General features: G+C 40.3%; 1 protein-coding gene across 14 annotated transcripts in view; it reads left to right on the forward strand.

Annotated features, from left to right (window-relative positions):
• MPHOSPH9 (M-phase phosphoprotein 9) overlaps positions 1-14466 on the forward strand; it is a 57182-nt gene that overhangs the window by 5340 nt on the left and 37376 nt on the right. For 10 of the 14 annotated variants that reach the window (XR_010318550.1, XM_010599823.3, XM_023539219.2 and 7 more), the window contains 3 exons: positions 8255-8344; positions 11226-11746; positions 13030-13156. Coding sequence is in view for 13 of the 14 variants with exons in the window: in XM_010599823.3 (XP_010598125.2) it covers positions 8255-8344; positions 11226-11746; positions 13030-13156 (738 nt within the window). In the remaining variant the exon portion in view is untranslated. The remainder of the gene's footprint in view (positions 1-8254; positions 8345-11225; positions 11747-13029; positions 13157-14466) is intronic. The other 4 variants (XM_023539221.2, XM_023539216.2, XM_023539215.2 and 1 more) reach the window with 3 other exon arrangements.

The following is a 14466-nucleotide window of genomic DNA, read 5'->3' on the forward strand; positions in this document are numbered from 1 at the left end:
ATTAAAATTATTACTGATTTTAATGTTTTAAGTAACTCATATGGAATTGTTACCATTTTGAAACACATATCCACGTTGAAATGTCTTGAGTGTTGTAATTATATATTAAGGCTTCTAGTACCTTATCAGGAAACCCTGGTGGTGTAGTCATTAAGAGCTACGGCTGCTAACCAAAAGGTGGACAGTTCAGATCCATCCGTTGCTCCTTGGAAACCCTATGGGGCGGTTCTCCTCTGTCCTATAGGGCCACTATGAGTCAGAATTGACTAGATGGCAATGGGTTTGGTTTTTTCCGGTTTTAGTACCTTATAACATTAGTACCTTATCTATTTAGCTGTGATACATTGTGTTATATTGATTTTTCAGGTCAGCGATTCTTTCTTCAGTCCATAGGTTAAATGAGGACTTAAAAAATTTAATAGAAATGACTATATATAAGTCTTACTGCATAGAAGAATGCCCAAAATAGACTTTCCCAAGGCAGATTTGGTAATACATTATAGAAATGTATTAAACATGATTAAACTCTTTATTTAGAGAGCAGTATATCTGGTTTTAAATGTTAATCATACTTTTAAAACCATAATTTGTGTTTTTTTTTCCCCCCAGAATAATGAATAAATGGAATGAAAGATTACCCGGTTTAAAAATTTAATAGCACCCCTAAGTGTAATTACTTATATTTATCATCCACAATTATTGAGAGTATAAAAATGACTGAATATCATTGCAGACTTAAAAATAGAAGTTTTAAGTTTTTATGTTTTTTCCACATAATAAGTATATCTAATATGAAACTATAAAATGCTATTTTGAAATAATGCAATTAAAAGTGGGATGTTTCATTAAATTTCTCCCCTGATGTATCTATTCATTGGCTATAATACATGAATGAACATGCTTTAAAAAAAAAATGAGACATTGCCACAGCGTAGCCTAGCTTCAGGCAAGTTAATGGTTAACTAGAGATTGTTACTTTTCATACCTTGAAATCAGCATCTTAGAATCAGAATACATTCATGAATTTAAGATACAGAATGTTTTAAGACAGAATACCAACCAGATTGTTAAACCTTGTAATACTTGAACCTCTTTTTTACATTTGTCCTTTCCCTGTGGTGTAATGGATCGTTATACTTATTATATTTAGTAATTAACTAATTTTTGTAACGTGGACATGTAATTGATTATTCAGTGAAGAGCTGCTTAAGATATTTCTTCTTTGACAGAATATGAAACATAAAAAAAAAAAAAAAACACATTGCCGTTGAGTCGATTTTGACTTACAGTGACCCTATAGGACAGAGTAGAGCTGCCCCATAGGGTTTCCAAAGCTGTAAATCTTTATGGAAGCAGGCTGCCACATCATTCTTCCAAGGAGCGGCTGGTAGGATCCAGCCACCAACCTTTCAGTTAGCCACCAACTGCTTAACCATTGTGCCACCAGGGGTCCTTTCTATGAAGCGTACTTCTGGCCTATTCAGTAAAATTTTTTGAATTTATTTAGCGTGTTTTTGTAGCGTATGAAAACAAAAAAAAATCCTCTGGTATTTTAATGTAGTGTTTTAGAAATAATGAGGGGGTGTGTTTTAAGGATCATAGGAATGTATTCCTAACTTTTTAACCTGAATTTCATGTTTTCATCTCTCTTTTGGAATCCTAACATTCGTTCTGATTTCTAAGGGCCTAGTCTGCACTAATTGTATTGTTCAGTAATTTCCACATTCTGTTGAATCACTTTTCTTTGGAATAGGCACAAATATGGATCCCTTCCAGTCATTTAGCCAGGTAACTGTCTCCCAATTTCTTGGCACAGACAAGTGAGCACCTCCAGCTCTGCATTCATTTGTTGAAACATCTCGATTGGTATTCCCGTCAATTCCTGAATCCTTGTTTTTCACCACTGCCTTCAGTGCAGCTTGGACTTCTTCCTTCTATACCATTAGTTCTTGACCAAATGCTACCGCTCGAAATGCTTGAAAATCTTATCAGTTCTTTTTGGTACGGTGACTCTGTGTATTCCTTCCATCTTCTTTTGATAGTTCCTGCCTCATTCAATATTTTGCCCATACCAAACCAAACCAAACCCACTGCTGTCGAGTTGATTTTGACTCATAGCGACCCTATAGGACAGAGTAGAACTGCCCCATAGAGTTTCCAAGGTGCACCTGGTAGATTTGAACTGCTGACCTCTTGGTTAGCAGCTGTAGTCCATAGAATCCTTAAAAATTGCAACTCAAGGCTTGAATTTTTTTTCAGTTCTTTCAGCTTGAGAAATGCCAAACGTGTTGTTTTCTTTTGTTTTTCTAACTCCAGGTCTTTGCACATTTTATTGTAATTCTTTACTTTGTCTTCTCCAGCTGCCCTTTGAAGTCTTCTGTTCAGGTCTTTTACTTCATCTTTTCTTCCTTTTGCTGTAGCTACTCTATGCTCAAGAGCAAGTTTCAGAGTCCCTGCTGACATCCATTTTGGTATTTACTTTCTTTCCTGTCTTTCCAATGACCTTTGGCTTTCTTATATGATGTCCTTGATGTCATCCCAAAACTCACCTGGTCTTTGGTCATTAGTGTTCAATGTGTCAAATCTGTTCTTGAGATGGTGTCTAAATTCAGATGGAATATACAGAAGGTCATATTTTGGGTCTCACAGATTTGTTTAAATTTTCTTCAGCTTCAGCTTGAATTTGCATATTAGCAGTTGATGGCCTGTTCTGCAGTCGGCCCCTGACCTTGTTCTGACTGATGATATTGAACTTCTCCATCGCCTCTTTCCACAGATGTAGTTAGATTTCTGTGTATTCCATCTGGCAGGGTCCACATGTATAGTTGCTGTTGATGTTGTTGAAAAAAGGTATTTGCAATGAATAAGTCGTTGGTCTTAGAAAATTCTATCATGTGATCTCTGATGTCCTTTCTGTCACCAAGGCCCTGTTTTCCAAATACTGATCCTTCTTCTTTGTTTCCAAGTTTCTCATTCCAATCACTAGTAATTATCAATGCATTTCGATTGTACGTTTGATCAATTTGGGGCTGCAGAATTTGGTAAAAATCTTTAATTTCCTCATCTTTGGCATTAGTGGTTAGTGTGTCAGTTTGAATTAAAGCCCTGTTTACTGGTCTTCCTTGTAGGCATATAGATATTATCCTGTCACTGACAGTGTTGTAGTTCAGGATAGCTCTTGAAATACTCTTTTGTTGATGAATGCGATACGCATTCCACTTCAATTTGTCATTACCGGCAGAGTAGGCCATATGATTGTCTGATCTAAATGGCCAGTACCAATCCATTTCAGCTAGGATTTCTATCTTTATATGTTTCATTTTATTTTTGATGATTTCTAATTTTCCTAGATTCATACTCCATACATTCCATGTTCTGATTATTAATGGATATTTGCAGCTGTTTCTTCTCATTTTGAGTTGTGCCACATCAGCAAATTAAGGTCCTGAAAGCTTGACTCCATCCATGTCATTAAGGCCAACTCTACTTTGAGGAGGCAGCTCTTCCCCAGTCGTATTTCGAGTGCCTTCTAACCTGAGGGGCCCATCTTCTGGCACTATATCAGACAGTGCTCTGCTGCTATTCATAAGGTTTACACTGGCCAGTTTTTTCAGAAGTAGTCCGCCAGGTCCTTCTTCCCAGTCTGTCTTAGTCTGGAAGCTCAGGGAGCTGCCAGAAATTCAGCTGGATTCAGAAGTGGACGTGGGATGAGGAAAATCATTGCTGATGTCAGATGGATCTTGGCTGAAAGCAGAGAATACCAGAAAGATGTTTACCTGTGTTTTATTGGCTTTACAAAGGCATTCAGCTGTATGGATCATAACAAATTATGGATAACATTGCAAGGAATGGAATTCCACAACACTTAATTGTGCTTATGTGGAACTTGTACATAGACCAAGAGGCGGTCATTCGAGCAGCAGAAGGGCATACTGTGTGGTTTAAAATCAGGAACGGTGTGTGTAAGGGCAGTATCCTTTCACCATACTTATTCTGTCTGTATGCTGAGCACATAATCTGAGAAGCTGGACTACATGAAGAAGAACATGGCATCAGGATTAGAGGGAGACATCATTAACAACCTGCAATATACAGATGACACACCCTTGCTTGCTGAAAGCGAAAAAGACTTGAAGCAGTTATTGTTGAAGATCAAAGACTACAGCCTTCAGTATGCATTACACCTCAACATAAGGAAAAGAAAAATCCTCACAACTTGACCAACAAGCAGCATCATGGTAAATGGAAAAAATATTGAAGATGTCAAGGATTTCATTTCACTTGGCTCCACAATCAGTGCCCATGGAAGCAGCATCAGGAAATCAAACGATGTATTGCGTTGGGCAAATCTGCTGCAAAAGACCTCTTTAAAATGTTGAAAAGCAAAGTTAGCACTTCGAGGACTAAGGTGTGCCTGACCCAAGCCATGGTATTTTTAATTGCCTCATATGCATGGGAAAGCTGGACAATGAATAAGGAAGACGGAAGAAGAATTGATGCCTTTGAATTATGGTGTTGATGAAGAAATCGTATATACCATGCACTGCTAGAAGAGTGAACAAGTCTATCTTAGAAGAAGTACAACCACAGTGCTCCTTGGAAGTGAGGATGGTGAGATTTTTCTCACATACTTTGGACATGTTATCAGGAGAGACCAGGCCTTGGAGAAGAACATCATGCTTGGTAAAGTACAGGGTTAGCAAAAGAGCATAAGACCCTCTCTGAGATGAATCCACACAGTGGCTGCAACTTGCGTGAGCTCAAACATGGCAACGATTGTGAGGATGGCCCAGGACCAGGCAGTATTTCGCCCTGTTGTGCTTAGGGTTGCTATGAGTCAGAATCGACTCAACGGCACCTATAACAACAGTATACATTACCAAGGAGCCCTGGTGGTGCAATGGTTAAAGCACTAGGCTACTAATCGAAAATTTGGCGGTTTAAAACCACCACCTGCTCTATGGGAGAAAGATGTGGCAGTCTGCTTCTGTAAAGATCACAGCCTTAGAAGCCCTATGGGGCAGTTCTACTCTGTCCTGTAGGGTCGCCATGAGTCGGAATTGACTTGATAGCAGTGGAGTGGGAGTCTACATTTTTAACACAAAACACAAAACCTTTCACAGTTTGAGCTGTAAGAGCTCTGAAGATGATCTGATTTCTCTGGGGTTCCTTTGTAATAAGACCTCTCTTCTGGCTGTCCTAAGTTTTATTACTACATCAGTTTGGGAAGGAAGGTTACATAATTTGATTTAATTGGGTAAGATTCTACCTTTTAACACTTTAATAGAAATACCTTAATACATTCTTAAATACTTGCTGTTGTTAATATTTCTGTGATTGTCAGAAACTTTAAAAATTTTACTGGGGTAAAATATGCATACAAAATTTGCCAGTTTAGCCATTTTTAAGTGTATACTTCAGTGACATTAATTGCATTCACAGTGTTACACTTCCATCACCACTATCCATTTCTGAAAGTTTTTCATCACCCGTAACAGAAACTCAGTACCCCTTAATCAACAGCTCTCCATCCCCTCCTCCCCCAGCCCTTGGTAACCACTGATAAACACTGGTCTTGGGTCTCTATGTATTTGCCTGTTCTAGATGTTTCATATAAACGGAATTGTACAATCTGTGTCCCTTTATGTCTGACTTAATTCACTAAGATTTTTAAAAAGCATTAACGAATTTGTTTCAACTGGTTACTTTAGCATTTTATCTGTTTGGTACTTCTGATTAAAACACACTTGCTGTTGAGTTGATTCCAACTCACGGCTACCCTACAGGACAGAGTAGAACTGTCCCATAGAGTTTCCAAGGAGTGGCTGGTGGATTCGAACTGCCGACCCTTTTGGTTAGCAGCCAAGCTCTTAACCACTCTACCACCAGGGCTTCTCTGATTATAATAAGTAAAGGTTATATGATAATAATAATTATTACCACAGTGTCTTCGATTTAGTGAGCATCTGTTTGCCGGACAGTGTACTGTGCAGTTTTTGTCAGTGGCACTAAACCTTATCATATCCAAAGCAAAAACCCACTGCCATCGAGTTGATTCCGACTCATAGTGACCGCATAGGGTGTCCAAGGCTTTAAGTCCCTATGGAAGCAGACTTCCACATCTTTCTCCCATGAAGTCCCTGGTGGTTTCGAACCACTGACCTTTTGGTTAGCAGTCAATCGCTTTAACCCACTTAGATCTATACCGTGTCTTATATATGTTTCTTAACTGTGATATAAAGAGGAACGAAACTTATAATAGTATTTCGGTATATAAATGCTTGGGCACTTCTACACTGGAAGACATACAGTGAAGTCTGGATTTTATATACATGTAGACTCAGTATGCATGCACAGCTACAAACACACTGGTAAAGATGTGTCATGTTAATGATCCAAGTACCAGGAGCAGCACTGCCATGGGTGACATGGTTTTCTGAAATGTTGACCAATGTTTGGTAAAGTTCTGAAGCCAAGTGAGATCTTGGTAGTTGCATTCCTGGATAGTTTGTGATATGAAACTGCAAGTTATAAATTGTTTTTGTAATATAAAATGGACACAGGACAGTTCTTCCTTGTGGGGGGCTGTCCTGTGATTTGCATCTCTGGGCACTGCCCACTAAATGACGGTAGTACCCACCCCCCCATATTTGTGACATCATGGCTTCACCAAGTTCCAAAATGCGTTTCCATATTCATTGAGACCTCTACTTTACCTGTATCATATTTAAATTTGAAATTGAGTTCTCCTAGTCACCAATGAGATGTTATTATCTCCCATTTTATAAACCAGGAAAGCGAGGCACAAGGAAGTTAAGTGTATTCGTTTGGGATTGCACAGGTTATTAGCACAGAGCTTGGGGTCAAACCTGGGACCCAAGAGATTTTTACTAGGCTAGCCTGTAGAACTCCTGTTCAGGCCAATTTTAAAAACGTATGGATTTGAACTGCCAATTTGAACCGCCAACCAAAACTTTCGCAGTTTATTTGTTCTCTTCTTGGCACTGTGTCCTAGGTGCTGGCGAAGGAGGGGGGCAGGCTGGGAGACAGACAACACACCACACGAGAGCATTTATAAACAGGATCATGGGAGAAAGGGAAGATGTTAGGGTTTGGGAAGGGGCCCCTTAAGCTGAAATTGCAGGATGGGAGGAAGCTAGCCATGTTAGGAGCAGGGTTGAGGATACTGCAGGTGTGGAGCTTTTGAGGTAGAGGACGGTTTTGACATGTTCAGGTAACACAAAGAGGCCAGGGGAAGAGAGAGGGACACGGTGGAGCTGGAATGTGTGCATGATGTGGGTCGTGCAGGGCCCTGGAAGCGGTGTTTAGAAGTAGACATTGAAAGGCTTGAACCGGAAGCTGGTTTTCATGATGGCTACTTACCGCTGCTGTGCATCATTGCATGCAGTCTATTACAGAGAGTCCCAGTCTTGAAACTGAATGTAGCCATCCTCCTTGCTGTGTTTTTGTTTTGGCGTAGTCTAACTATAGCCCTCAGAATGCGGACTGCTCCTGGGAGTCGGGGAGAACCAGGACCAGAAATGGGCTGTGAAGGAACTGAGGGCCAGTCCCGCAGATGTTCAGAGTGGTTTTTTCTTTCCTTTTTCAGCTCTGCTGTGCTTTAAAACAGTGTAATATCTGACTAAAAGAGCAGGTTTTTTAGCTAGAGAACACATAATTAGGGGTCAGATTTTCATTGTTGCTTTAGGATGTGGAATTCTTTTTCTGGGTACATGTCAATGTTTAAGAAATCGTTAACTGTTACGAGAAAAAGAGGAAGAACGAAAGACACATCTTAAGAGCAGCTACTGGTTGTTTAATCAGAAATGATAGCAGATGTTTTCCAGTGAAGAGACCATTCGAAAAACAGGATTTACTGGACCTTCAGGATCACAGGCTACGTAAGGAAGGGGTGCTCAATGCTTAGGTTCTTGTATTTTTTGCAATAAATACATTTTTATAACTATGTTTAACTTGTAACGCATTGCCGTTGAGTTGATTCCAACTCGTATCAACCCTATAGGACAGAGCTGAAGTGCCCCATAGGGTTTCCAAGGAGCAGCTGGTGGATTCGAATTGTTGACCTTTTGGTTAGCAGCTGAGCTCCTAACCACTGCGCCACCAGGACTCCATGTTTAATTAGACTTATAGACTTTGCATGTTAAAAAAGGCCTTTACCCATTGGAGGAATTTTTCTGTGAAATATTATCTTAAAATTTTGAATTTTTGACTGCAATGTTTTATAATTTAATAGACCAGGTGGTTACAACTTTTCAGTTTGGTGGAAAAACAATGCCAGGAGCAGATAGTTGCCCAGCAGGAACAGTTCCACAACCAAATTCAAGTAAGTTATTGTTTTTTCATTAAGCTTTTTGCCCCACCATTTTTTTAAGGTTTGCAGAAAAACCAATTAATACTTTATACCAGTTTTGTTTATAAACTAAAGATAAAACATGCTCATTATCTTGAAAGTAACATTTAAAGGTATGATACAATTAATTACCTTTTGGTTTGATTGTTAAATAGAATTTTTTTTCATATTTAAAAGTTTTTTTATTGTGGTAAAATATATATACTAGAACATTTGCTCTTTTTTTTTTTTAAATAATTTTTATTGTGCTTTAAGTGAAAGTTTACAAATCAAGTCAGTCTCTTCCACAAAAACCCATATACACCTTGCTACATACTCCCAATTACTCTCCCCCTAATGAGACGGCCCGCTCTCTCCCTCCACTCTCTCTTTTTGTATCCATTTCGCCAGCTTCTAACCCTCTCATCACCCCTCCAGGCAGGAGATGCCAACGTAGTCTCAAGTGTCCACCTGATCCAAGAAGCTCACTCCTCACCAGCATCCCTCTCCAATCCATTGTCCAGTCCCATCCATGTCTGAAGAGTTGGCTTTGGGAATGGTTCCTGTCCTGGGCCAACAGAAGGTCTGGGGGCCATGACCACTGGGGTCCTTCCAGTCTCAGTCAGACCATTAAGTCTGGTCTTCTGAGAATTCGGGGTCTGCATCCCACTGCTCTCCTGCTCCCTCAAGGGTTCTCTGTTGTGTCCCCTGTCAGGGCAGTCATCGGTTGTAGCCAGGCACCATCTAGTTCTTCTGGTCTCAGGATGATGTAGTCTCTGGTTCATGTGGCCCTGCTGTTTGTCTTAGTTATCTAGTGCTGCTATGACAGAAATACCACAAGTGGATGGCTTTGGCAGAAAGAACTTTATTTTCTCAGGGTTGAGGAGGCTGGAAGTCCAAATTCAGGGTGCCAGCTCCAGAGAAAGGCTTGCTATCTCTGTCAGCTCTGGGGGAAGTCTTTGTCCTCAGTCTTTCCTGGTCAAGGAGCTTCTCAGTGCAGGGACCCCAGGTCCAAAGGACATGCTTTTCTCCTGGCTCTTGTTTCTTGGTGTTATGAGGTCCCCATTCCAAGTTTCAGGATCCCATTTCTTCCCAATCGATGCACTCACTTTTAACTTCAGATACCTTTCGAGATTGGCAGTTGAGTTGGCATTGTAATTCAGCCGTTCTTACGCTAAGACTCTGGGTTTGGCTTTTGGCAGTATCAGCTCTGTTAGTACAGGAAATGAGGCTTTCCTTCAAGGCACGAGTGGAAGCTTTGAGGTTGTTTATGTGGCCCTTGAGCTTTGACTCTGAAGCCCTGAGCTCATCTCTTTCTTTCATCAGTTTGTTTAGTGAAAGTAGGACCGACCAACCAGCTTCCTTATACTCCTCATTATGACAAAATTATAGAAAGATATCAAACATGTGATCACCCAGAGCCTCGCCTTTCACCAGTGCTTGATCTCTTGGTGGTGATACTTGTGTATTTGTATTGCCACCTCACGCCATGGTTTCGCATTACCTTCTTTACTGCTTGAAGCAGATTTATCAACATCTTTAAGACTAACCAGACTTGAGAACCAATTTAGAAAATTCATCCTTAGAGTTTTGTTTCTCTGGAACCACTCCTGGTACCAAATGTCTTAGTCTGGGTTCCCTAGAGAAGCAAAACCAGTAAAGCGTGTAGATATATATGTATTTATAGAGAGAGATTTATATCAAGAAAATGGCTCATGCAGTTGTAGAGAGTGGAACATCCCAAGTCCGTGGGTCAGGAGGAAGGCTTCTCCTGATTCACGTAACCACAGGGGCTGGTGAACCCAAGGTCGGCAGGTCAGAGAGCAGGACTCTTGCTCACAGGCTGCAAAGATTGACGAATCCCAAGGTTGGCAGGGAAGACCGCAGGTAAGCTGCTAGCACAAGTTCCGAGAACTGGAGGTCAAATGAACAGGAGCCAGCTGCAGGATTCAGAGCAAGCAAAAGCCCACGAGCCTTGCGAGAATGTCCACTTATATTCAATGCAGGCCACACACCCAAGGAAATTCCCTTTCAATGGTTAATCACAGCAGATCCCATCATGGAGGTGATCACAACATCATATGATTGCCAAACCACTGAGAATCATGGCCCAACCAAGTTGACACACAACCTTAACCATCACACAGCTTCAACCATTTTTATGTGTACAACTCTGTGACGTTAACTACATTTATGGAAACGCTGGTGGCGTAGTGGCTAAGAGCTATGGCTGCTATCCAAAAGGTCAGCAGTTTGAATCCACCAGGCACTCGTTAGAAACTCTAGGGGGCCGTTCTACTCTGTCCTACAGGGTCGTTATGAGTCGAAATCAACTCGACAGCAATTGGTTAATTACATTACCATGTTGTGAAACCATCACCGCTATTTCCAGATTATTCCCTCACCCTTCACAGAAACTCGGTGCCCCGTAAGCAACAATTCCTCACTGCCCCCTCTTACCCACCTCTGATAACCACTAATAAATGGTGCTGTATATGCATTGGCTTGTTCTAGATATTTCGCATAAGTGGATCATGCAGTGTTTATCATTTTGTGTCTGACGTATTTCACTCAGCACGTTTTCAGGGTCCATCCATGTGAGAGCACGTATCAGCGCTTCTTTTCATTTTAGGGCTGAGTAATATTCCATTGTGTGTTTATGCCACATTTTGTTTATCTATTCATCTTTTGATGGGCCCTTGGGTTGTTTCCACCTTTTGGCTATTGTGAGCAGTGCTGCAATGAACATTGGTGTACAAGTATTTGTATTTTTGAGTAACATTCAATCCTGTTTTTAAACTGTATTTTTATGACATTTATAAATATGTGATATTTCGTATACTTTCTTACCCAATCTGTAACCTTTCATTTTCAGCGTATACAAGAGGAGATCAAAAACTTAGTGAAGCTACAGACCAGTAATGCTTCCTGGGCTCCCTATGATAGTTCTCCAAGCAAACAAATATCTTCAGAAAGTCGCATGGGTTTTTTCTCTGAGAACAGTGAGAGAGATGAACCTGCCCTCAGTTCACCTAAGCCTGCAGAACCGGAAACGCAGCAGGAATCATTCCCATCCCAACCAGACTACAGTGGAGAGAGCAGTTCAGTGAGCAGTGGATATGGCACCTTCTGCCTCTCAGAATTAAACACCTACAAATCGAAAGACCCCAAAGAGTTCATGGAACACACAGAGGTTTCTCAAGGACAGTACGTAGCACCTGTGGTGCGGACAGATTCACTGGTAGATAGGGCAAAAAATAAGAGTTCTTACATACAGACCACGGAAGAGCTCAGTGCATCTTCAAAGGATGATATTCCTGTTTTCCCTGGTGAATTTGAACATAATTTTCTTGGTAAAAATAAGATTTCTGAAGTATATAGTGGAAAAACAAATAGGTAAGTAGAATTTCTCTGTCATTTGAAAGGAATGTTACCTGTTTATTACACTTAGAATCTAGTAAATAAAGCTCCTTTTAGTGGGACTGTGGAGCCCTGGTGGCTCAGTGGTTAAGAGCTCAGCTGTTAACCAAAAAGGTCAGCTGTTCGAATCCACCAGCCACTCCTTTAAAACCCTGTGGGGCAATTCTCCTCTGTTCTTTTGGGTCGCTATGAGTTGGAATCAACTGGACAGCAGTGGGGTTAGTGGGACTGTAGTGCAGTGAGATGTGTTTGAACATTTATCAGCTTTACTGTTAAAACTGAAGCCTTTTATTTACTTACTGCCTTTGAAAAATTGAAATAAGCAAAGCCCACCATATACTAATGCCATTTGACTTTTTTTTCCCATTTGTTACAAGACTATAAACTCTTAAAGTGGGAGAGAGACCATGCCAGAAGAATACTTTTCTTGTTTTCTAGTCATTATAAACGTGCCAAAAGTCAAAGTTCAGGACTGTATTCATAGTGGAATTTTGTCACACGTGTTTGTATAATTTGAAACCAAAAATTATATACAAGCATATTCAGTTTTATGTTACTTTTTTGTGTATAAGAATTACCATAAGGAGAGTTTTTATATGTTCAATGACATTTTGGTTGACTCAGGATACGTTTTAGTGAAGGAAACTGTGGCTGAATGGTCTGAAAAGCAGATAATCTTTTAAAATTATGTGGTTTTCCCTAATTTTTCAGTTTCATATTCCCGAAATATATCATGTAAAGTAAAGTATTTCTCCATAGCAGCACACATCTGGTCTACTTACAAGTATAATTATTAGTTGATGCCAAGAAATAGGTTTTCCCTATAGATAGGTTTAGTCCTGTAGAGGGCCAATATGGTGATTTTTTTTCTATTCCATGGCTACAAGCTATGTATATTATTGACCACTGTTAGTCTTTTTACTTTGCCTATGAGAACCAAAAAACCAAACCCATTGCCGTCGAGTCATTTCGACTCCTAGTGACCCTATAGGACAGAATAGAACTGCCCCATAGAGTTACCAAGGAGCGCCTGGTGGGCTTGAACTGGTGACCTTTTGGTGAGCAGCCGTAGCTCTTAACCACTTCGCCGCCAGGGCCTATAGGAACTCAAAAAAAGGAAATTTAGATAACTCAATAAAAATCCATCTTTTCACTATTAGAATAAAACTCAGCACTTTTCACTATACTTACTTAGCATTATGTGTGATCCACTGATACCTAGCATTACGTGTGAAGGACGTAATTTTGTTTTTTTTCAGTAGTAAATCTATAACATCATGGGCACAAAAGTTGAAGCAGAACCAACCAAAGAGAGCACACGTAGAAGAGGGATGTGCAAAATCTCTGCAGGGAAGTGAGGAAACGAAGGAGCCGCGAACTGAGAAAGTAAGTGATGAATCGCTTCATGTGGCTTGCTTTGGCTGTGTCATCATGTTGAGTTAATGCACACTCATCAGCATATCTGTTTTTTTAGCCCTTTCTTCTGTAGTGTTAATTCGTGTGTTGACAGATCTTTCTTTTGATGTCTGAACGGATTGGACATAACGATGTTCTGCAAGTATTGGTTCTTTAGAAGGAGCCCTGATGGTGCGGCACCTAAGTGCTCGGCTGTTAACCCAAAGGTCGGCAGTTTGAACCCATCAACCACTCTGCCACTCTGCAGGAGAAAAGACCTGGCGATCTGCTCCTGTAAAGATTACAGCCTAGGAAACCCTAGGGGACAATTCTGCTGTCATATAGAGTTGATATGAGTTGGAATCAACTTGACCGTGTCGTGGAGTATTAGTTCTTCAGTAGGCTGGAAATCAAAATGAATGAGGAGACAGTACTCTAGAAAATGAACCATTTTGTAAAGATCTTATTTCTGTTTGTACTGCAAGTGTTTACATTTATCCAGAGAGCAATTCATTTAATTTTTAAAAGAACACCTCAAATGATATCTGTTACTATTAAGTTATAAGAAATAAGTAGTACCTTACTTTAAGTAAGATGTTTTATTTTTAAAATGTTGAAATTTGGACAGTTCTGAATTTATAATATAAATGTAAGAGATTAAATGGTTAAATTCTATATGGCCTGCTTGCTAACTTGGCAGTTTTGTTAAAGAGTTAAAGGTATGGAGTAAGTTTTAATACATCATTAAAGCCTTTGTTGGCCTGACTTGCCAGAGAATAGCACTGTTTAGTGTAATACATTGCAATTGCAAAATTAGGTCTGTCTGCACACTTGATACCTTGAGAAATTGGCCAGGTCGTGATCAGCCGAAGCACAGCCACTCTGTCATCCTATGAAAAAGACCTATAGAGAATTGAGGTCATAAGAAGATAGTCCCTCAGCCTTCATAAGGCACTATTTATTTCTTTTCTTTCTGTAATTTTTCTGTCTTCAACCCGTGGCTATTTAGCCTTCCTAATGAGTCGGAATCGACTTGACGGCACTGGGTGGGTTAATCTCACCGTAAGGAGCCCTGGTGGCACAGTGGTTAAAGCATTCGGCTGCTAACAGAAAGGTTGACAGTTCGAACCTGCTATCCGCTCTGTGGAAGAAAGATGTGGCAGTCTGCCTCCTTAAAGATTACAGCCTTGGAAACTCTGTGGGGCAGTTCTACTCTGTCGTATGGGGCCACTATGAGTCGGAATCGGCTTGACGGCAAAAGGTTGATCTCACCATTCTTTGAACTTTTTCACATTTGTGTT

Source organism: Loxodonta africana, chromosome 19 (assembly GCF_030014295.1).
Source record: "Loxodonta africana isolate mLoxAfr1 chromosome 19, mLoxAfr1.hap2, whole genome shotgun sequence".
Lineage (NCBI taxonomy): Eukaryota > Metazoa > Chordata > Mammalia > Proboscidea > Elephantidae > Loxodonta > Loxodonta africana.